Genomic DNA, 22,993 nt, shown 5'->3' on the forward strand with positions numbered 1-22,993 from the left:
TCGCAGTGATGGTCCAGGGTTCATCCCTATAGATATAGTTTATCTATAGCTTAACGCTGCATTGGAAGGTTTTGGTGTTTAGGAGCACGGAACCATTACATATAGTTGTGAATCTTCTGACGTGCAATGAGATTAGTGATTTTTGTGAATTTGTGAATAAAGAAATCGGTTCAAAGTGTACATTTTCAAGCAAATACAAGCTTCATGTACATTTCAGAACGTATAGATAGACCTCTAATCCCCAGCAGGTTGGATACATTATTACTGAAATATGTGAGGCAGTTTGAATTTGTAACCACTCAAGTAAATTATCCAATTTGGATAACAAATTTTTTTGAGACACTCGTCTCGACTTAGCAACTGATAACAATAACCACAAAATGTTATTATATTCCTACAATTTTATTCAACATAAGACTCATTTTTTTATTAGCTTGAAATTTGTGTGGACAAATAAAGGCTAACTTAAATTGGCTACACTTGCAACAGCAGAAAACTCAAAGGTTTATTTGACTATTACTTAAATAGCTTTTAAAATATACTTGTACTATGTAACTATGTGCACTATGTAACTTTTCTGATCGAGGGTTTGCAACCTGCTTGTCTCTTAGGAGATGTATGCCTGAAAAATTACACAATATAGCTTTAAACATATATTTCAAAAACAAAATTTGTTTTTTTTATTTTTAATACATTTGCAAAGAATTCAAACAACCTTCTTTCACGTTGTGATTATGTGGTATTGTTAGTAGAATTTTGAGGCAAATAATGAATTTAATTGATTTTGGAAAAAGGATGTAACATAACAAAATGTAGAAAAAGTGAATACTTTCCGGATGCACTGTGTATATCCACACTCTTTAAATAAACTTTGAAACAGTCATTTTAACCAATGTAAAACAAGCACAAGTTGGAAGTACTGCAATGTCATAACTCAGTAAGTAAATGATCAAATACAAGCTTCTGCAAAGATCAGGAACTTTAAAATGTCACAGCCTTAAATAGTTGCTCATTATTAGAGCCGACTTTCCTTGAACTTGCAAAACACAAAAGCCAATGAATATTTTTTTAATCATACCCTTGCTGGACACAAATATTCCCCAATTACTTTTACATGTAATTATTGTATTATGACCACTACAATGAAACATAACAGAGAATAATAAGAGAATTTGATTAGTAAAATCACTGTACCAGAGTTAGTTGGATGGCTTTTTCAGTCTTCTTTTTTCTTTTTCTTTTAAATCAACAATTACAGATTTAAACACATAGATGGGCAACAATGACAAAAATGTATTGATATTCAGACATAGTGAAGTGTACGCAATTCACTGATATTTACAAGGTGCAATTTGAAACCATTCTGGAAGAAGGTCCCACACCTGCTTGTCTCCTTGAATATGTAATTGCTTTGCCTGGAATGTGTCACAGTCTGGCATTAAAAGTATTATCTCCATGCAGAAAAGCCACGTTTCAAGTCAATTCAGCCAAGTCAGATCTGAGATAGGTTTAATGCCATACTGTGGAACATTAAGGGAAAGGCAAGGCAAGCTTATTTATCAAGCACAATGAAGCACAAAGTCATTTAAAGTGCTTAACAGAACAAGAAAAGACACATTAAAAGCACAATACAAACAAAGTAATAACATCTCCATGAGACAAGTAGGTGGCAGACTCCTCAGCACAAAAGTTACATGTTGCATCTTTAGGTGTCTTCTAGTGCTTTTCAGTTTGTCAAAGAAGGAAAGGGTCAACACGAGTGAGGTCTTCTGTGGCCACGATACTGTGTTACACTACTACACTAAGGATGGGTGATATGGTGACAACAATCGAATGGTGATCAAATCCCTGTAAAGACTCACATTCTGTATTTAGTGCAGCTGTGAGTGACAGGTGGATTTAACCAAACACAGTCAAGTGTGAAGCAGGTGACTTTATTTACTTCTTAAAAGTAAAAAAGTCCCTCATTCATCCAGGAGGGTTCCATTGTAGAAAAGGATTCATGTGGAGTTTTCTGACACTGTTTTTTTTTTTTTAATCTAGGCATTTTGACTTTTATCCAAAGGTCATTCTCAATCTGCAGACCTGGTGTGAGAACTGAGACTTTATGCTACTATGAGCTGTGTAAACCCTGTCCTCTGGGAGGAGTTACCTGATAATATCTTTTCTTGTTAATCTAGTTCCCCTGAAACTAATCTTTGTTCTCCTATCAGCCCTGTAATGGACCAGGCATGACTACTGTCGGCTGACTGCAGCTCCCTTGTCACTGATGATTACCAGATTCTCTCAATCCTTAACTCCTCTTTCAAACCATCTCTTCTCCCGCTTAGTGGTTTGTAGCTTTTAGATTAAGATGCAGGGCGCTCTGTAATCCTGAATGTTGGAACAGGAATGTTTTGTTGAGAGACCAAGCGGGGTAACCACAGGCTGAGAGAGCATTTTGGACAGGGTTTTCTTCCTTCCTCTTGCCCTCTGGGCTGGTGGGCACTTTTTGGGCTCTGTGTTGTAATGTCCTGATTCCCCCAGCTTGTGCTGGTTCGAGTCAAAGAGCAGGTACAGATCCGTGTGTGTTGGTTTCCTATATACTATCTGGAGCTTCTGCTTTGAGAGTGCTCGAAAAGGAGGTCAGTGCCCTCATCTCAAACCTTTCCATGTACAAGTTTGTCCACAATGGGAGTGACGGGAGAGCCCATGGCACAGCCGTGAATCTGTCTGTAGAAGTGTCCTCGGGATTGAAAGTTTGTGGTGTTCAGATGGATGTCTAATAGTTTGCAGATGTGTTCAGGTGTCAGCTCGGCCCTTTCCTTTTAAGGTGGTGTCTTCCTGCTGTCTCCTCCTCACTGGTGCCACTGCATCAGAGGTCAGGATGCAGATGAACAGGGACACCACATCATACAAAACTATTAAGTCAGTTCTTCTTATAGGGTCTCTTTTCAAAGAGAGTGTCCTCGAGGAGGCTGTGACTTTGGCTTCATAATCAGCTGTGTTTGGAATCACAGTGCACGTAACTAATACTAAAATACTGAGTGTACATGAATCGTGTTAAAATCGAAATCATGATCTGGCTCCAGGTAAATTGTGATATACCGGTACATTTTTTGCCATATTGCCCACTCCTATGTTCCACAATACATTAGGGTTATTCAAAGATGCAGCACCCATGCAAGACTGTGTTGGCGTTGTTCGTTCAATTGCTGGCTCCAAACAATTCTCAGAATCTGCCTTTCAAGCTTACATTATAATTTACAATAAACTTTACTTTAAAAAAAATCCTAAATTGCAGGAGTGTGCTTGGCTGGTGACTTAGTAGTATAAGTCCATGTGTTGCTCAGAATCATCACAATAAAGTTACAACAAATGTGCAGAAAAGTCACTTATTCCAATGTTCAAAAGCTCTTCAATTCAAGTTTGTAGCTTTTTGTTGGTTTCAAAAATGTAAACCAATAAAGCCATAAAGCTCATTTTGTTTGTGTTAAAAAAACAAAATATCCTTTACTTCCTTCAATTGTTCAAAATCCGATAAACGATATTCTCCCACATCTGTCTTGAGTTTTTATGCCAGGGAGTAGATGCTGTTGAGGCCTCCACCAAAGTCCATGTCTCGCACGTCCCTCCTGGTCCCGGTGTATTGGCCGATGAAAGAGCCGTCCTCGTTGAAGGGGGTTTCTCCTCCTTCACCGTAACCCACCAAACTGTCATCACTGTACGAACGCTTCATCATGGACTCCAAAGGTGGCTGCCCTCTCTGAATCCCTCGCTCTTCCTCTCTAAAGACAATATCAAACATTAGAGTTGGTTCAAGGCAGTTTATGTATGATTTGTAGGTGTATATTCATAAACATCTGTGTTCTGAGGTATGAAAAAGGGCTGGGAGATACTGGGAGTAATACAATATTAGGTCAATCCAGCAGGAACATGTTCCAGCAGGTCTTTAAATGTAAGTTTAATTATCAGACAAAATGTGACATGAATGAAATGAATCACCAAAGTGCAGAAATGTCACCTATTACCCTGAAACTTTACAACAAAACTTTCTAAAGTTCAAAGAGCTCATTAAAAATAAATGAGCTCTTTGTGTAGCATTTTTTGTGCTATAAACAATATACCGGTACTTGATATTCAAATCGTGCATATCTTCCAAAAATCATTCACAAATGTATCAACATTCTGACATATTGCCCACGCCCATAGTATGAAACAAATATTTAAAAAACAAATTGCCACAAAAGTATGCATTCAAAACAGCATGTTAAGGCAGTTACTTTTCTCAACAGTAGAAAACATAGTAATGCATTTGTAGCTCAATTGTGGACAGCTAGATTGAATCTGTTTTTATTTAGTAGTGAAACTAATGGACTCTTACCGTCGAGGATGATAAGGCAAAGTTGGAACACGTGTTATCCTGAAACAAAATAGATTTTAAACATTTTAAATACCAATAGAACAAAGTCAACAAAGAATAAAGATTATCATATTCATATTAAGTGTTCATACCTTTCAAGGGACCTTGAATAGTATGATAGAAAAAGAACAAGGTGTAAGGTTAAACGGGGCAGGTAAATGTCAGAAAAACAGATGGACAGATATGATTGATCGTCTTAACAAAGACAAAAGCAATGCATTGGTACAAATCAAACCGGCTGAATACATGGGGTTCAGTGGGATGTAAAATTGAAACTGCTCCCATTGCATGCAATTAACAATTCAGATCAAAATATTATCACTTTTGAATTGGCAAAAAGTGATCAAAAAGCCCTTCAAAACAAGAAGTAGTCCGACTGAAACTCATGAATACATGTTACATAAATCACTGAGTTAGATTTAACTTTTCATTTTTACATGATTGTTACAATCAACACACATCATTTGAAACTATAATGTTTTATTAACTGCTTACCTATAATCAAATGATCCTTCTGGCTCTTTGTCGTCCACTGGCTCCAGAGAAATGTCTTTCTTTTCTCGTACTGAAACAAACAGGCTTCGTCTCAACAACATTTCTTATAGAAGTTAGCTACATAAATGACAAATACTGGTCTTGGGCAGCGCAATGTATACAGCCAAAGCCCAGAGGTGGAAAGTAACCAAGTACAAATGTAACTGTACTGTACTATTTTCTAGGGATCTGTACTTTACTTGAGTACATATCAGTGGATACTTTTGACTTTTGCGTCACTACATTTGAGAGCAGGTACCTGATCTTTCTACAATTTTGAACTGGAATAAAGAGTAGAAAGTATGTTTGCATGATTTAAAGGGTTACAAAGAAATATATATGATTTGCATTATGTCATTCTTTATCAATATCACAACATTTAACGCTTGAACACGTGCACACTACACACTACATTTTTGACTGGTACTGGTAGATTCCTCCTACTTTTCCCTAAGAAACAAAATGGAATACTTCTTCAACTGCTGCCAAAGCCTTAATGTAAACGCACTGCAAAAACGTTATTATTTCTCATCTAATGCAGCTCCATTACAGTCTTTGGAGAAGGTGTACCTGGGTATTTTCCTCCTCGGCTCTTCTTGATGAAGCACACGATCAGTAGAATGAGCACGAGCAGCGCCACAGCACACATGATGCCGATGAACCAGCCCTGCGTCGTGATGTCCACCTGGTCCTGAGCGTAAACTGAAAACACACATTAAGTCAGGGGCCTCCTTTAACATCTGCTGTGGATTTGTTAAGGCTAAACCATAAAAAAGACAGTACTAGTACAATGCCCATTTGACTTGGGATTGATGTTTGATATACATTTTTAGATGGGAACATTCACAGTTGACAGAACCCACAAATATTACAGGTTTCTCTTCTCTCTTTCTCTCATTTTGGCACTAATTCCAAAACTTTCCACTGAGGGATCAAGCACATTCTTAAGTCCATGTTAAGATGTCTTCAAGTCAAAACTACAAATCCTTTTTGCAGTGCCTAAAACCCAATTGTCAACTATTTAATCATAGATCGATCGCATTTGTTGCAATCAACACGTTCTTTGCCTTTTCTAGAGTCACACAGCAGAACACACAGCAGAACACACTGCAGAACACACAACAGAACACACAACAGAACACACAGCAGAACACACAACAGAACACACAGCAGAACACACAACAGAACACACAGCAGAACACACAACAGAACACACAGCAGAACACACAGCAGAACACACAGCAGAACACACAACAGAACACACAACAGAACACACAGCAGAACACACAACAGAACACACAGCAGAACACACAACAGAACACATTACAGAACACACAGCAGAACACACAGCAGAACACACAAGAGAACACACAGCAGAACACACAGCAGAACACACAGCAGAACACGCAGCAGAACGCACAACAGAACGCACAGCAGAACGCACAACAGAACGCACAACAGAACACACAACAGAACACACAGCAGAACACACAACAGAACACACAGCAGAACACGCAGCAGAACGCACAACAGAACGCACAGCAGAACGCACAACAGAACGCACAACAGAACACACAACAGAACACACAGCAGAACACACAACAGAACACACAGCAGAACACACAGCAGAACACACAACAGAACGCACAACAGAACGCATAACAGAACGCACAGCAGAACGCACAGCAGAACGCACAGCAGAACACACAACAGAACACACAGCAGAACGCACAACAGAACGCACAACAGAACACACAGCAGAACACACAGCAGAACACACAACAGAACACACAGCAGAACGCACAACAGAACGCACAACAGAACGCACAACAGAACGCACAACAGAACGCACAACAGAACGCACAACAGAACGCACAGCAGAACACACAACAGAACACACAACAGAACACACAACAGAACGCACAACAGAACACACAACCGAACGCACAGCAGAACACACAACAGAACGCACAACAGAACACACAACAGAACGCACAACAGAACACACAACCGAACGCACGGCAGAACACACAACAGAACGCACAACAGAACACACAACAGAACACACGAAGGCATTCCACAGACAGACAGACAGACAGACAGACAGAGGTGTGGTTTGCTCATTACTTTCCGTGGTGTAGTGCGGCGACTCCTCCGTGTACCACTCCCCGAGCCCGATCTGGGTGTGCGCCGCGATGGAGAACCGGTATCGCGTGTAGCGGTCGAAGCGGCGGATGGAGAAGCTCGTGACATTTGGGGGGAACTCCTCGACCCGCAGCTCCTCTCCTCTGGTGGCGTTCACTGCGAAGAGAAGGCACACCTCACTGAGCAGAGGGGCCACTTTCAGAGGCCTGGAGTGCACCAAAGCACCGTTTTAAGAGCTCTACCTCCCGCTGATTGCCTTCTCAAGTGTTTATTACCCTCTTGTGATACTCTGCTTTTCCAGTGGAGATCCGGCATGTTCAGTATTACAGCTGTTACGTCTTGCTGGAGTGGACTATTATGTGTGCAAGGATACACAGCAATATCTCACTGAAGTGTGCTTCACAGTAACACACGATGGAGCTCATGCACATGTCGTCACGCTCTCCCAGTGTGCACCACTAAACACCACAGTGGCAGGCAAATAGCATCGGAACTAATGGGGTTTGGCTGCAGTAAACACACATTATCAGAGTTTAAGCGATTGTGGGTTATTTGTGCGCACTGGGATTACAAATGGGCAGAAGGAAACCAGAGCATTTACTGTATTTGCAAAGATTTAGATTGACAGGAGCGGTAGATTTCTGTAACTAAACGGTCATGCTTCACATTAATTAAGCTACAAATGTATTTCTGTTGGGATTTGGGTTTTGCTTTGGGGAACGATTTAACAATCTCATAACAGTTTAAATTTGTTGTTAAAGTTGTCTATTGGCGATTCTATTATCTATGAATCTATGAAGCGAGTGAGAGAAAGTAGTTTGAAGAAAACACCTTTCACGTAATTGACCGTCAAATAAAACCACAATCTGAAGTTAAAGTCATGTAAAACAGCTTCACATTAGTCACGTGTTTTCAGTATTTTGTCAAGATCACATAATTACTTGTCAATATCAGTAAACGTTATGTGTACAGTGTATTTCTCACAAGCATCAGAGACACTTTTAGATGATATTAGCAGGTGGAAAGTGAATGAAGTGTATTAAAACCAGGTCCATGCAAGGTTAGGCCTCATTCTGAGGCTGGCTTTTAGGAATATGTGTGTTTCTACCAAAATGTCTATTCCACGGAATGTAAGGGGCCCACATCTGATTAACTACCGAATGGGAGATGTCTCCATTGGCTGCGAGGCCTTGAGATGCCTCGTGTACATCTGTGTTTTCTTATGATCTCATTTCTGTAAGTTCTCCAGTTTTACAGAGGAGGGCTTTTCGGTCCTCATCCTACCCAAATATGGATATTCTTTACATCTGATCTCTTATTGGCTAAACCGTTGGTACATGGATGGGCTCATACCTGTCAGATATTATTTATCGGTCTTTGTGCGGTTTCAGTATATAAGGCGAGGTACGCCCAGAGACGGGGTTCGTCTTCCTGATCATCAGCGGACCCGGGCGCTGTTTTCTGCTGTCCTGTATTTGACACTGCCTTCTCTGTAATAAACTAACTTGAAAAGTTGCAGAGCTTTGTCAGCGTGAATCCTTTGTCTACACCCGACGCCCCAAGCGAGCATCGATCCAGCCACCATATGAATCAAATGTCCAGATTTAGGGCACAATCCACGTGATCTAAACCCTTAAAAAGCACACTTGGACCGGGTGAGGGTCGCTAATGTTTAATCTGATTAGTTTTTAAGATGTATTGTTATTTACACAATTTAATGACAAAGATAAACACCAAAAGCTACATTTCAGGCTCGTTGTCATTCATTACCGCAGTTTCCTCCTTGAGCTAGAGTGTCGCATAAGTAAAGTCTTTCACTAATTATAGATACTAAACAAATACTCAAATATTTAATTCTGCTATTCATGTGTTGCAGTTCAGTTCAGTTTTAGAAAAGGGTTTACTGATATTATACTGCTTTAAAGGTATTGCGTCATGAAGTTGTTCCAATATTATTGTGACAGGTGTAATTGTACATGTTTTTAGTGGAAGGGAAAACAGCCTCCAGAGGAAACTCACACAGACACGAGGAGAACATGCAAACGCCACAGAAAGGCCATGTCTGAGAATCCAAACCGTGACTTTCTTGCTGTGAAACATGAGATCTGACCACTACGCCACTCTGCTGCCAAGATGTATTTATTTATTTTAATGAAACGTATTAAATTAAATTTCGCCACCATGTGTGAAATAATAATTAATCTTTTGGACATAAAATTACATAATAATATGAACATGTGTGCAAGCTCTGTTTTATGGCTCTCGGCCTTTAGTCGATTAATCGGTTGATGGTGTTTCAGACCAAAGCTTTCATTAGTCGACTGTGTTATTTTGATTTTAAGTATTTCTATGGGGAAACAGCAGAAAGAGTGAGGTCTGGAGAGAGCTAGAGGAAGATTTGGGAGTGAATCATACATTAAACCAACCCTTTTACACAAAAATGTACTGTTTCCTATTACTTTCCTGTATACATAGTTTTTTTGGGCATGAACTACTGTGCGGTTGTGGTCTTGGGAGTCAGCTATGTCTTTAGTCGACTACAGCCCTACTCCGTTACAAAGATAATGACTGATAACTTTGCTAATGTCTGGGAAATGCCGCAACACAAATATGAGTCAAAAGTGTAAGACAAGAGTAAATTGAGTTAAGTGGTTTGAGTACCTGTCTGGAACTTGAGGGAGTACCCGGTGATGACTCCGTTGGGCTCCGCTGGCAGCTCCCAGTCAACATAAATACTGTCCAGATGTCGCTGTTGGATCCGGAAAGACTTGGGAACAGATGGCACTGGCGGCAAACAGCAGGCCGCGGCGGGCACAGGCGCAGGAAAGTGAATTTGGGTCGTCTGTGATGGGGACTGGGTAAAGCTCCCACTCACATTTGGGCACTTACCTCCTTCAGGTGTAGAAAAGTGGATGTAATTACTCGGCGGCCCTTCATAGCGACTGTTGGCCACCACGATGTACATCTTGTAGTTGCTGTAGGGGACGAGGTCAGTGAGGACTCCGGTCGGTTCAGGACTGTCATCTGGAAAGGATGTGGACTTCATGCCTCTGTTCACTCTGTGCCACCTCAACTGGCTGCTGTCCCTATAGTAATAAACCTGGTGCAAATGTAATGTCAGGTTGTAGAATATGATAACGGAAATGTCCACAGGTAAAATCCACAAATGTTTTAAAATAAGGCGCTTTAAAATAAGGTTAGTAAACGTTTTATAAGGCATTTACACACATTTATTACATTTCTAACACTTGTTTTTTGTTATTTTGTTGTTTTTCACGTGTATTAAGGTAATAATAAGTCCTCTACAAATGCTAGTAGATGTTGTAAGTGCATAAACAAATACTAGTGCTTATTAAAACCTTATTTTAAAGCGTTACTCAAATGTTGAACCTTCAGTTTTGTCTGGTCCTTTATTACAATATTCATGTCGCTTCCCCCGTCACGTCAGAATGTTAGGTTCATGCTGAAGAATCGGATGATGTTATTTGTATTTCAGACCACACACCTTGTATTCTTTCAGTTCGCCCATGATTAAGCTTTTGTCAATTGTGTCCCAGTGCAGAGTGACTTGAGTGCTTTCGATGTCCGACACCCTCAGGTTCAAGGGGGACGCAACTGGACCTGAGGCGAAGAGCAGTGTTTCAAAAGTATATTATTATCAGCTAAATGTACAGTTAAAGAGAGAGAGAGCTGTAATACTACCAAAATACACAGTAATGAGCTAAAATGTTGAATCTTAAGCTGAATGCATGTCGATTTATCAGGTGCAGATATCACAATCAGGCTTATTTACCTGTGGGGCAAGATTTTATGATTTATTTCAAAGGTGCACTACAGACATTTTCTAGTGGACGGTCCGTCTCCTGCTAGAAATAGATACATTTAATGCCAGACTGTGAAACATACGAGACTGTTTCCCGTGTTATGTTATGGTGTAAAACTAGTTAAGCTTAGTCGGTGAAGGTTCTGCTTTAACGTTAACAGACCCAAACTATTTTCCTTGACCATAGCCAGTTTCCCTACCAAAATGATAACCTTGTTCCTACATTTTGTCACTTCAAATGACCAATCAAAGAGCAGACCGTGTCACCGGAGCTTAATCCACCTTTAGGAAATCTAATTTAACTAAAATTAGACCTGCTTTCAATGTCTGCCTTTCTGATGTCCTGTTTTGTAGTTTTTTATTCATCGTTTCCTATCTTGAAAAACGTTAAACCGGTCAAAAACCACTGCAAGATTCATAGTTTGGTTTCACTCACGGTCTTCCCCGGAGTAGCCAGTGATCACAGGTGATTCTGGCCCCAGCCCAAATTCATTGACAGCTTGGATCTTGAGTTGATACGGCGTAAAAGTATCTGCATCGTAAATGTAGTATCTGAGCCATTTAGTAGTGGCGTTTTTCCACTCTTCTCTGGAATCTCTCCTTCTCCACCAAACCAAATATTTGAGGTGAGGACCGTTCCACTCTCGATAGGACAGAGGCTGAAGAGAAAATAATAATACATTTCTTTATGTTTCAGACAAACTATTAAAACAATATTTCACACAGTACCTCCCAGCTGATTTCCATGTTATTCCTCCATGTCCCCACACCTTTCAGATTTTTTGGAATAACATCTGGGGCTATAAAATAAAGTATAGAAAAGCAAAGAAGTTAAGGTGGAAGTTGTTCAGTAGCAAATCCCAGATACTCATTGATGCAGAAAACAAATACCAGTAACTAATAAAATTGGTCTTTATCTATACCAAAACTAGTAACAGGCAACATAACATACAAACTAATTTAATTTTGTGTTTTCTTCACCATTGTGGATCAAACCTTTTCCTGTGTATAGATATTTAGTTTCAGCATGGCGACAACACTTGTGCTAGATAAAGACAAAGAACTTTATTTAGCTTTATTAAGCTTACACTGGAGTAATTCACTTATGAATGCTGCTCTTAATCCACAAGGAGATGAGATCAAAGCGCGCATGCAATCAAAATCAAGATAAGAATATAGAAGGAGGACACTGATAACAAAAGTTGAAAGGTTATACTGGGTAAGACTGACTCATATTCATTCAAACGTCCGTCCGCTTACGTGCACCACTGCTCTGGAAACGAGAGGAGGCGCGGCTGGGACGACTGGGCCCGATCTCGTTGATGGCTACGACCCGGAACTCGTAGTACGTGAAGGGAATGAGGTGCAGAATAACAGAGTTGAGGTTGCCAGGGTAAGACGACAGGTTTTTCCACTTCCAGGGTAACCAGTCGTCGTCGTCGAACTGCACCAAATACTCTGCAGAGGTGAAGAGAACAGACAGAGTGAATGTATTTGGAATTAAAAGAACATGTTGAGCAGTATTGTTGGGTTTTGAGGTGACATCACATCATTCAATTGACAAAAGTCCTATTCTTAATAAGCTGGTTTTGTGTGTTTGTGTGTAAAGTGACATAATGGAATCACTAATCACTAATGTAAATGATCTGTTTCATTGTTTAGGGCTTGCCATAGTGATTAAAAATGTAAACTGCAAAAAGTCCTGCATTTAACGTAAAGGGCAAACTGAAATAAATATGTGTGTCAAAACATCTCATTCTTGTTTATTAATATTTTCATAAGAAATAGCCTAAGGAAATTCTAAAAGTGTTGATAATGTCCATGTCAAAGTTTCCACTATTCACAGGTAAATACTGGTTGATGGAGACACTCTGGTTGCCAAGGGACTCATCATTATTATGTGTGTGTTAGGACTGTTCAGAAATAGGACTGAGATTAACATATTTTTTTGGCATTGGCATCAGAACTAAATATTTGGGCCTCAAAACTCCTGCCATGGACTCAATAAATGGATACCTTTGGAGCGTACTCCTGGCAGCAGGGGAAAAGGCCATGACGGACAAACTGAACCAACGATCAAGGACTTGACCCAAATCATAACTGACATTCATAAAATGGAACAAAAAGACCTTCGGACTCAATTTGAAAATGGACTTATTCAGCAGACTTTGGACTAAATGAGACATGAACGATGGAGAATTATAAGTAAGTAATAATGTCTGTTAGTGAAAGTCCATTAAGCCACAGAACTGTGTCCAACCGCACCAGAAAAATGCAATATTATTCAAAGCCATGTGAAAGGCCCTCATCTGGTTCTAACCTGTGATTGGACTGTGGTTCTGGTCTCCAGGAATCCACGTCAGTCTCACAGTGCGTTCATATGGATCTGACAGCTGCAGGTCAGTGGGAGGGTCAGGACGATCTAAGGGGTGAAAAACCCTCTGTGAACCACAATCCTTAAAACACAATAACCGTAATAAGAGTCTTATGTTACCCATGACCAGTAGCAGTGCTGAGGCCGACTTTTGATCCAGTTCCCCTTTGGAAAAGCACGTGTAGTTGCCCTCATCGCCCCTGTTTACATTACTGATGAGCAGATTAGTTTCCTCCATGTTAAACCTAGACATATAAAAAAACATGACAACATTGAGGCATTTGTTGCTTTTGGACGTGTGCTTTATAGAAAATGAATTATTGTGCAGAATGCGTCTTTCCCTCGTCCTTTCTCACAAGGATGTATGTTTAGTATAGTTTAAATGAGAGATTAGCAGTGTGGCTATTGTCAACAAGACTCAGACAAAGACAAGGCTTTGTGTTCAAATTTTAACATAAGAATGGTCAGAATGAGCGCTGCAAAGGTGCATCGACTAGACTGAAAACCCTAGACTGGAGCAGAACTAAACCAGGACTAGAACAGGACCAAACCAAAGTCTTGAACAAAGACGATGTATGAGGTATGATCGCAGCTTCCTCTTCAGCGCACGACTAAACTGAACTCGGTATTGATGCATGTGCTTTTGCTGTGCGGTGCCTATTGTCTGCTGTTTAGAAGTGACACAGAGGAAGAAGAATTCAGTGGATTTTAGTGATTTGGGGTAATACTGATGCTTTTATAAACATGTTAGAATGTTCTTTATGCTATAGTTATCTGAATAACTGTTAATATGTTACATTAACATGCCAGACACTTACGACAGTTTGTTGTCTGTGCCTCGTGTAGCTGAAGGTGTTAGCGTTAGCATACGTACGGAAAATGTGGTATTATTATTCTTTATTTCAATTGTGTGTCATTTACGTTAATATAAATTACCATCACAATGGAAAAGGAGCAGAGAGAAGAAATAAATTTAATCTGCCTCTTTCTTGAAATTTCATACAACACATGTGGGAGCACTTGCTTTAAACGAAGTACTGTGTTTGTTTGGCGGCGGACGACATTTTGCACTACATTTGGCCATAACTACAAGCTCGGCGTTGATTTGGCACGTCTATTAAAATGACATGAGAGTGACGCACCTCCAGCCGAGAGTGACGTATCTCTTCTCTTTCATCCAGGTGGTGGTGACGGCTGCAGTGGCGTCATATTTAACCACACACTCCAGACGCACATCCGTCCCGCGAATGACCTTCATGTTCTGCGGCTTTGTGACAATTACTGTGGGTTCTAGAAAAAGACGATATAAAAATCATCATTAAAAAACGCTTTCATCGTCTCTAAGAAAATAGGATATCGTTTACCTTTAACCTCGACCTGAACTTGACTCTCGTCCCTTCCGGCGATGTTGCTGACCACGCAGAGGTAGCTCCCCTGGTCCTCCACACGAATGCGGTTGATCTGCAGAGTGCCATTCCGGTGGATCTTGAAACGATTGCCTTCAAGATTCCCCTGACCATATTTTGACCTTCACACACACACACACACACACACACACACAAGATAAATGCAATAGAAGTGTGGTCCTTTATCGTAAATGCGTCTTACCATCGTAACTCAGGCAGTGGAGATCCAAAGTAGAGACAGTCTAAAAAGGTGCGGGTTCCCTCGATCACTTTGACGTCCTCACTCCTGGGACTGAGAATACGAGGCGTGGCATCTGGATATGAGCAGGTCAATAATGCAATGAAGTATTTATTTTGTTTACTGTCTTTTACTAATCTTAAGGTGCACCGTGTAACTTGTCGGGTTGATGAAGATGTGACTGCGTTGCTTGGACATCTCCACAGTATATCATTATTAACTCCAGAGACAAGCAGGCATTTTATTTCAGTTTTTCAATAAATGCTAAGGGAGGGTCAAAACCAAAATATTGACCAAAAATATTGATACAGTATATCGTTCTTAATTGAGGTGTTGAATAATACTGAAGATCAATACTATTTCAAATTTAAATCTATTATTGACATTGTTTAGGTTCATATATTGAATTCTCTAGAGCAGTTCATGCCAGGCTGGATACTATTATTTCTAGTAGAGGACAAATCTGTGGTGTCAGTATTGGATCGATACTACTTGCCATAGTATTACTTGGTATCGGATCAAAACAAAATCTCTGGAAGAGCCCATAACTGATTAAAAGATTTAATTAAATGCAAGATAGATACAATTCAGGCCATTCTAAATACTTAATGTACTTCTTACTACTTACTTCCAAACTCATCTGTTCAGACAAGCCTACAGTATGCAAATGTCTTTTTATACATTGTTGTAAGACGACCTAGAGTGTCAAGAAAGGCAGCTAACAAATAAAATGTATTGGAATATAAGGTATGTAATGCAATTCTGTGGAGCGTTCCAGGCAACTCAGGGTCAGCAGGTTTAACATCTCCATGGAACCAACGAGAGGAGGTTACACACGACACCGTTCAGTATGATCAGTTACTCACGCAGGACGTTGACAAAGACGTTGGCCAGTAAATACCCAAACTGATTCGATGCATTACATTGATAGACAGCAGTGTTTTCCACGGTTGCACTGCGAAAGGAGAGAGTGTCCCCTGAGACCTCTCTGTTGGACTGGTGGGTGGCAACTGCACGAAATACATTGGATCGTTTCAGAATTCATGCAAAAAAAGACAAAAATATATAACGTTGATGATGATTTCAGACAATTATACATATCATACATACATTCAATGGGTTCTCCATTTATAAACCATTCGATAGTGGGACGAGGGACGCCGTCTGCTTGGCAAACTAGACGTCCATTTTCCTCAGGGGCCAAGATCAAGTTAGTGGGTTTCTCCAACCAGAAAGGAGCCGCTAAAATACAACACAGATGAGTTCTATCCCTGTATGTGCTAACGAGTGCTAAAGACTATAGTATTCATTTACCTTTGACCTTAACTGTCATGGTGTGCTCGATATAGCCCAGTCTATTAGTGGCTCTGCAAATGTATTCGCCAGCATCTTCAAAAGCAGCCTTTGGGATTTGAATTAACTTGTTGAAATTCTTGACTTTCATTCGTGAAGTGACATCTAGATTCCAGCCATCTTTGGTCCATGTGATATGAGGAGTTGGCCTAAAAAAGACATAAGATTTTGGCAGCGTTCACACTTCTGGGATGAAAATTGTAACCGGGAAACTTGGACATTTCTACATCAGGACTCAAACCACGGATTAAATGAGACAAAATCAAGTGTGGACGCAACCATGACAAACTTTATTAATCCATGAAGGAAATTACTTACTGAAAAGCTTTTTTTTTTTTTAAATAAACACAGATTTATGTTTTAATAGGTCAAAGTCTTCATTTTATTCATTCCAGGAGCAACACTATTTGAGAGAAGACTGAAATATTAACTAAATAAACTAATACAAGAATCCCATTTCAGGTTTGTACAGGTCTAAAGAACAGGGTTTTATACATTACAAGACAATTTTTTGTTGTTTGGAGATTAAAATATGCTTATATTTTAGTAGTTATTATAAGTGCAGTTTTTGTGATTAGCTAATTATGGCCATTCAAATCAAAATCAAAAAAGTTTATTCCCATTGTCAGGAAATTCACAAACTCACAAAACAAAACAAATTGTTTTGACGATGGGATGCAACATACAACACTTCTGATTCGACTGTGATATATCTTGCACCCCTAATAGTAACAAAATGTGCACTATAATAACAGATATAAAAACAATAGTGTAAGTGTGATAAGGTCCACGTATAATGTAGAAAATACTAATATTCTAAACAGTGGAGTATTGCTGGGTCTGTTGCACTTACATGCCTGCAGCGATGCACTCCAGCAGCAGCTCCTCTCCCTGCAGCACCAGCACAGAGCTGGATGAACCAGCGGGAGACAGCCAGGAGGGGGCAGCCTCCACCACTGAGCGGGCTACAAACAAGTCACTGCTTCTCACATGATTCCACTATTTCTATTACTTTTAGCTTGTTGTGTTCAAGTTAGTGCACACTCACCACAATTAGTAAAGCAACAAAGAGGAAGTAAAGTAACCAGTCGGAAATAAATAATACAGAGTTCTTCAGTTATAAGTGAGTTATAAAAAACAGGGATGTCCATCTTATGGCCCAGGGGGGGAATTGTGGCCCTCGGACAGATTTTTGTTGACCTCCAGGTTTCTAATTTGCCCAAACTACCACGAGCAGTTTCAAAGTTAGTCATCAGCACAAGCTCCTTAGATTGAAAATGACTTTTGGATGGAAGAGACACAGGTGCGGAAACACGTTAGCTGTTATATGCACCCTATAGTAGAATAGTTCACTGTGTTGACCCCTAGTCTGTGGCCCTCAGAATGCTGATGCGACCCCCGTGAGAAAAGTTTAGACACTCCTGTTATAAACAGTTTGCTAAAGGATTTCAGGGATTCAAACTAAGATTACTAAGGTTTCTATAATTAATGGGTTAGATCTGAGCAATCAGTCAAATTGGAATCATGATGATAAAATAAACAAATGTTTTTATATGATCGATAGTCTAGTCCTGCAAAACCAGGAGCAAATTTACACAGACTTTGAAAACTTGAATAATCACACACATTACTAATACATTATAAGACCTATTTTACCTCTACAGAAGAGGACAATATTGATATTCCATATTCTCCCCTACCTCTACTCTACATCTTAAGGTTTGAAATCACACAAGTTATTGTAAAAAATCATGATTTCACTTATCACACAAATGCTTGGTGATTTATGGGGTTACAGCCAAAGCAAAATGGTCAAACTTGACACTCACCGATGAGCACCTTCACGACCACAGGCATCTTCTGCTGGATGATGTTCTTGTACGGGAAGCGCGTGTTGCAGCAGAAATCAGCCACAGAGTCATTGAACAGGACGTTTGAGAAGTACAGATCTCCACTGAGGCCCATTGAAACTCTGCTGTCCTGCGGCACAGCCTTCATGGTGGGGAACGCCGTCTGAACAGGCCAGTTAAAGGGTCTGGCATAGGAGCCTGCAGTCAGAGGTAAACATTTACAAGAGAACATGCTGAAAATGTTATATTCCTACTAAGTTTAATCACATCAAAGTGTAATAAAACGTGCAATGTCTTTATTCCTCAAAACTTTTATATGGACTGATTACTCGCTATATAACTTTCTGCCACCTGCTTATGTCACTAAACATGTCTATCTCCATGGCACCAATACGCCAAGTTACAGCTCATATCTGTGGGGAGGTGAATAGGCTCACAGTAAAAATGCTTTTCTAGATATTTTTAAAGCCATAGAATGGGACATTCAGGCAAAGCAATAACATCTCCATGGAAACAACCAGTAGTATAGTGAACCCTTAAATGTGTGATTTTAGTCAGATGTAATCAATTTATTTTTGGTCTAAGGCAGTTACAAACAAGTGGCGAGGGTTATTGTTTTCCCCCTGTACACAATGTTTTGTGTTGAGATACACTGATGATGATTGATGTAGTAAGTTTCCATGACATCAGTACAAGATTAATTATGATATGACGTTACTGTGACTAAATGAGTCATATCATTTGAACAATACTCCACTTGAGATCAGGGTTTATGGCAGCTATGACAGTTCAGTACAGATGAAAGACAAATATGAATATGATAAGAAATTTAATGTTTAAGTGGCTTACAGCTTTTCATCCAGTAGGTTTCAGGTTTAGGGGGTCCGGGCGGGGGGTCGCATGGAAGGACCAGAGGTAAACCTGCACTGACCACCACAGGCTCCTGGATCTCCCTCGGCCAGACTGGAGCTCCTGAAGAGCAAACAGAGGTGAAAAACTGATCCTGGCCATCACACTAGTCCTACATAAATGCAAAAAAAGAAGGCTAATTGCATGTCGATAGTACACAGCATGTAATATGGATTTCAGTTTCAGTTTCCAATACAATATAGATATAATAAAGTGAATGTGCATCTGGGTTTCAAGTGAAAAGAGGGCAATTAACATATGTTCAAATCAAAAGTCGTCTACAAAAAGAAAGAAATGTTCTGAAACCCATCAATAAGTTTACTATTTTTACAGTACACGTTACATTTAATATTACTGTTTTTTAATGTCTTAGCCTAATAAAGTTAAATTAAACAATAGCAGTGTTTTGTATTATAACTATGTATTTAAGTTAGAATTGAACTCTGAAGTACAAGGACTTTGAACTCTCCTGATTTGACTTGATAAGGTGAGTTAGACTGACACCTGCTGGTTGCAAAAGGCCATAGCAGTGCACAATGTCACTTACTGTAAAGCATAAGCCTAATGATGTTGGAGTACGCAGACCCATACTGATTGGAGGCAATGCACTGGTACTCTGCTTCGTACTGTTCAGGATTGTACTTGGCGTAAATGTCCAGCGTCCCTGAGCGTCTGCGCATCGACGCCTGGGAATCACGGGCCACGTTGAAAAACTTCCCATTGCGCCTCCAAGAGAAACTGGAAAAAAGTATGATTATGATTATGATGACGATGATGATTATTATTATTTCAATATTCCGTTAAGACAAGTATTTCAATGCAAATTAGCAGTGGGCAATATGAACAAAAATGAATATCTGGATACTTTCTTGGAGTATTCCGTTAACAATGTTCAGAGGATATTATGTCAATTCATCAGAAAAGTGCTTAAATGCAATAGTTGAGGTTTACGTATCAGATAAATGCAAATAGACAGTCAAAGGTCCATAAAATTACAGAAATATCACTTTGTATACTCTTGTTTGAAAGATTACGAAAGATTTGATTAGATTTTTCAAATGTTGTGGCATTTTTTGCGATAAATCTTTTGCATATCCTCAAAGAAACATTCACAATATAATTAATTTTCCGATTGCCCAGCTCCAATGCAAATGATATGCTCTTACATGGGATAGGGGTTTCCTTTAGCCTCACATTCTATGATCATAGTTTCCTTTGGGTCAACAATGTGTTCTTTCAAAGACTGCTTGATAATGGTTGGAGGCTGTTTGACTACAAAGTGTAAAGAAAATGGATCGAATGAATGGGAGAAACAATAAATCACTGAATGAATAAATAAATACAATTTTCTTTTCCAAGTCATTAGGCATTACCTTCTAAAGGGACCTCAAATGTCTGAGCAGGTGGCCATAACAGCAGAGAAAACACAAGTATAACAAGTCTGTCCATTCTTAAAGAGAGTATCAAGCCATTATTATTGATGCTCACTCCTACTGCCAAGAAACAGAAGAAGGAAGAAGGGGACGGTTACAAAATTGTACAACCAAAAGACACAGAATATATAAGTAAAGGCCTCTGCAATTTACTTTCTGAGAGACATTTCAAACACCTACCTTCTATATGAAGTCATCTCAGGACTCGCTCCTCTCATTACCTCATGTGGACATTTCAGGATCATTTCCCACAGAATTATTCCCCTGGGTGAAGAATAAAATGAATAGCAGTCCTCCGAACGCCAGGTCAGGAGACCTTGGAGAATCAAAACATTTCATTAATGCTGTTTCTGTCTGTCCCTGCCACTTACACGCTGCCCACCCTTCCCCATGAATAATGAATGAGCGCCATACACCACCTACTACTGACCACTGGCATTGACTCACATTAATAAAACACTAACTTTCTCTATAATATTGCATCGTCTATACAAGAATGAGAAATTATCATAAATCATAGGTTATTTTATTTAGTTAAGGAATGATGTTTTTGGTCTTACAACTTGACTTGCCCTGGTGAGATGCAGCAAGTTGAAAAGCATTTGTTGGTTTTGATGACATCAAATTGTGGGCCTGTTGTTGAGTCTGGAGTCAAAGCAGCTTTTGTCCTGCTCATATGAATATAACATCGTCACACGCTTCTGTTGCTGAGAAATGGTGGGAAATAACTTTGATGGAATGCTTTGATTAATTTCCTTGTGCGTGTATATTGTGTATATACTGTATGTATGTTGTTCCCAAGGCGGGTCATGGCACTGTTGGAAGCGTTTGCCTTCAGTGCAGAAGCTACGAAATAAAAGAGAGCTTTGTCAAGTGTATTTGCCTAAATTATTTGCAAATAGATATAATAGATAATCTGCTTCCCGTGTCGGACCTTCTCACAAACATTTGATCTTTCTACAAACTTAATGTCATGAATAAACTGGATTAAGACATCCTGGGCCGCGTCTGTGTTGACAAGTGAACACATCCCAGCTTGACACTCACGTCAGCAGAGGGGCGTGTGAGCCTGGCTTTGAGAATGGGCTTTTCTCTCCATTTACACTCGAGATCGGGGGGCTTGTCTGTCAGCAGTGATCAGTGCCATGCACCAGATTGCACAGTCAAGAGGCAGACAGAGCTGGCTGGCTGACCACAAGAAGCTCTGTCTGCTCCAGGGCTCCTCTGGCACGTGTGAGCGACCTGCATCAGAAACAGATGGGCTGTAGGAGGCAGCGTATAGCACACACAAGCTGTGCACTATGACATCACACTGTCATGGCTGATGAAGCACACAATGTACTACAGTTACTCCACTGTGACCAATCAAAAGCTTGTTCAACATGAGCAAAGCAGTGAATACCAGCAGCTCAAGGAGTGAGCGGGGCATTAACTGGCACTTTTTTACAGAAATAAAACTCAAGGAGAAGAAGCAAAATGCACTCACTGCTATAATTAAAGAGGCACTAGGTACGTTTTCAGATGGACGGTGCAAAACCTTATTATCTCCATGATGTCGTTGTTTGGCCTGGAGTGTTCACACAGTGGCATAAAACATAAAACAAGCAGGTGACTCCACCATGTATTTTTGGCAATAAAAACCCTTACTATTGAATAAGTTGAAGCTATATTATAACATATTATTGGACATTCCAGGCAAAGCAAGAACCTTCTCCCAAAAACGTAGAGCATCTTTAATTCAAAGACCGCAGAGTACAGCCATTATTTCATTATTAGCCATTGTTTTATTACTAGTTAACCTTTGAAAATAGGAAAAATAGCCTCATGGGACATAAAATACAATACAATACAAATTATCATACAGGTCAACATATTAAAAGAAGTAAATATGCATAACATCCTGATCTCATTCAACAAGTGTAATAAACAGCACAGTTACAACTAAAGCTCCAATCATTTTTTACATGTTACACATCAATTAAGCTGCATTTAATCATTGTACTCCAACATGAACAGAGTATGTCTCACCTCTTTGTGGTGCACTTTGCTCCTTTTCTGCTTGGCTGCGTGTAGATCCTCCTCTTTCATCACACTGGCACGTCCAATACAAACATAATTAGTGCTGCTGTGCGTTGTCTTGACCTGATCTGTCACTCACGTCTTCTGTAACAAATCTCGAGCAACACGTCAGACACTGTGTCCCACGCTTTGGTCACACGTCCCTATCATAATAAAATCCATTGTGAAATCCATAGAGAACAAAAAACTCATTGTGTTGAAGAAGAAAAATTGGACACAGTTTCTCTTTTTGTATTTTTCTTATAATATGATACAAAAAAAAGGAAGCAAAAACTATGCTGGTGTGTTTTCAGTGTTTAATTAAATGCATGGTAGGATACTGACATTGTATCTTTGCGCTGGCTGGCACAAGCACAGAGACAAAGGACCTCTGTCAAGTCCAAGCTATTGTGAATTAAAAGGACACGGACCCACAAACGTTACCAGAAAGAATTGAACCCTAACAAA

The 22,993-nt window shown here is 39.8% G+C and overlaps 1 protein-coding gene across 2 annotated transcripts; it reads right to left on the minus strand.

Annotated features, from left to right (window-relative positions):
• Window positions 1-1,580: 1,580 nt before the first annotated feature.
• Window positions 1,581-22,755, minus strand: nfascb (neurofascin homolog (chicken) b). Of its 2 annotated transcripts, none has more exons than XM_072449104.1 (28): window positions 22,496-22,755; window positions 20,648-20,783; window positions 20,408-20,524; window positions 20,201-20,306; window positions 19,582-19,772; window positions 18,975-19,097; window positions 18,105-18,323; window positions 17,129-17,240; window positions 16,237-16,424; window positions 16,033-16,164; window positions 15,789-15,932; window positions 14,887-14,998; window positions 14,643-14,806; window positions 14,421-14,568; window positions 13,399-13,523; window positions 13,225-13,326; window positions 12,165-12,362; window positions 11,634-11,704; window positions 11,341-11,563; window positions 10,587-10,702; window positions 9,971-10,181; window positions 9,743-9,865; window positions 7,064-7,237; window positions 5,507-5,638; window positions 4,898-4,967; window positions 4,495-4,506; window positions 4,364-4,402; window positions 1,581-3,767 (listed from the first exon to the last, which is right to left on the minus strand). In XM_072449104.1, the coding sequence occupies exons 3-28, from the start codon at window positions 20,481-20,483 to the stop codon at window positions 3,554-3,556; spliced, it is 3,525 nt and encodes a 1,174-aa protein (XP_072305205.1). In that variant the 5' UTR covers window positions 20,484-20,524; window positions 20,648-20,783; window positions 22,496-22,755; the 3' UTR covers window positions 1,581-3,553. The 2 variants fall into 2 exon arrangements, with proteins under 2 accessions (XP_072305205.1, XP_072305202.1); XM_072449101.1 differs by having other exon boundaries at window positions 20,408-20,527.
• Between the last annotated feature and the right edge of the window lie 238 nt (window positions 22,756-22,993).

The sequence above is a fragment of the Eucyclogobius newberryi genome, unplaced genomic scaffold (assembly GCF_026437365.1).
Source record: "Eucyclogobius newberryi isolate DKJ021-1_F unplaced genomic scaffold, fEucNew1.0.hap1 SCAF_17, whole genome shotgun sequence".
NCBI classification, from domain to species: Eukaryota; Metazoa; Chordata; class Actinopteri; order Gobiiformes; family Gobiidae; genus Eucyclogobius; species Eucyclogobius newberryi.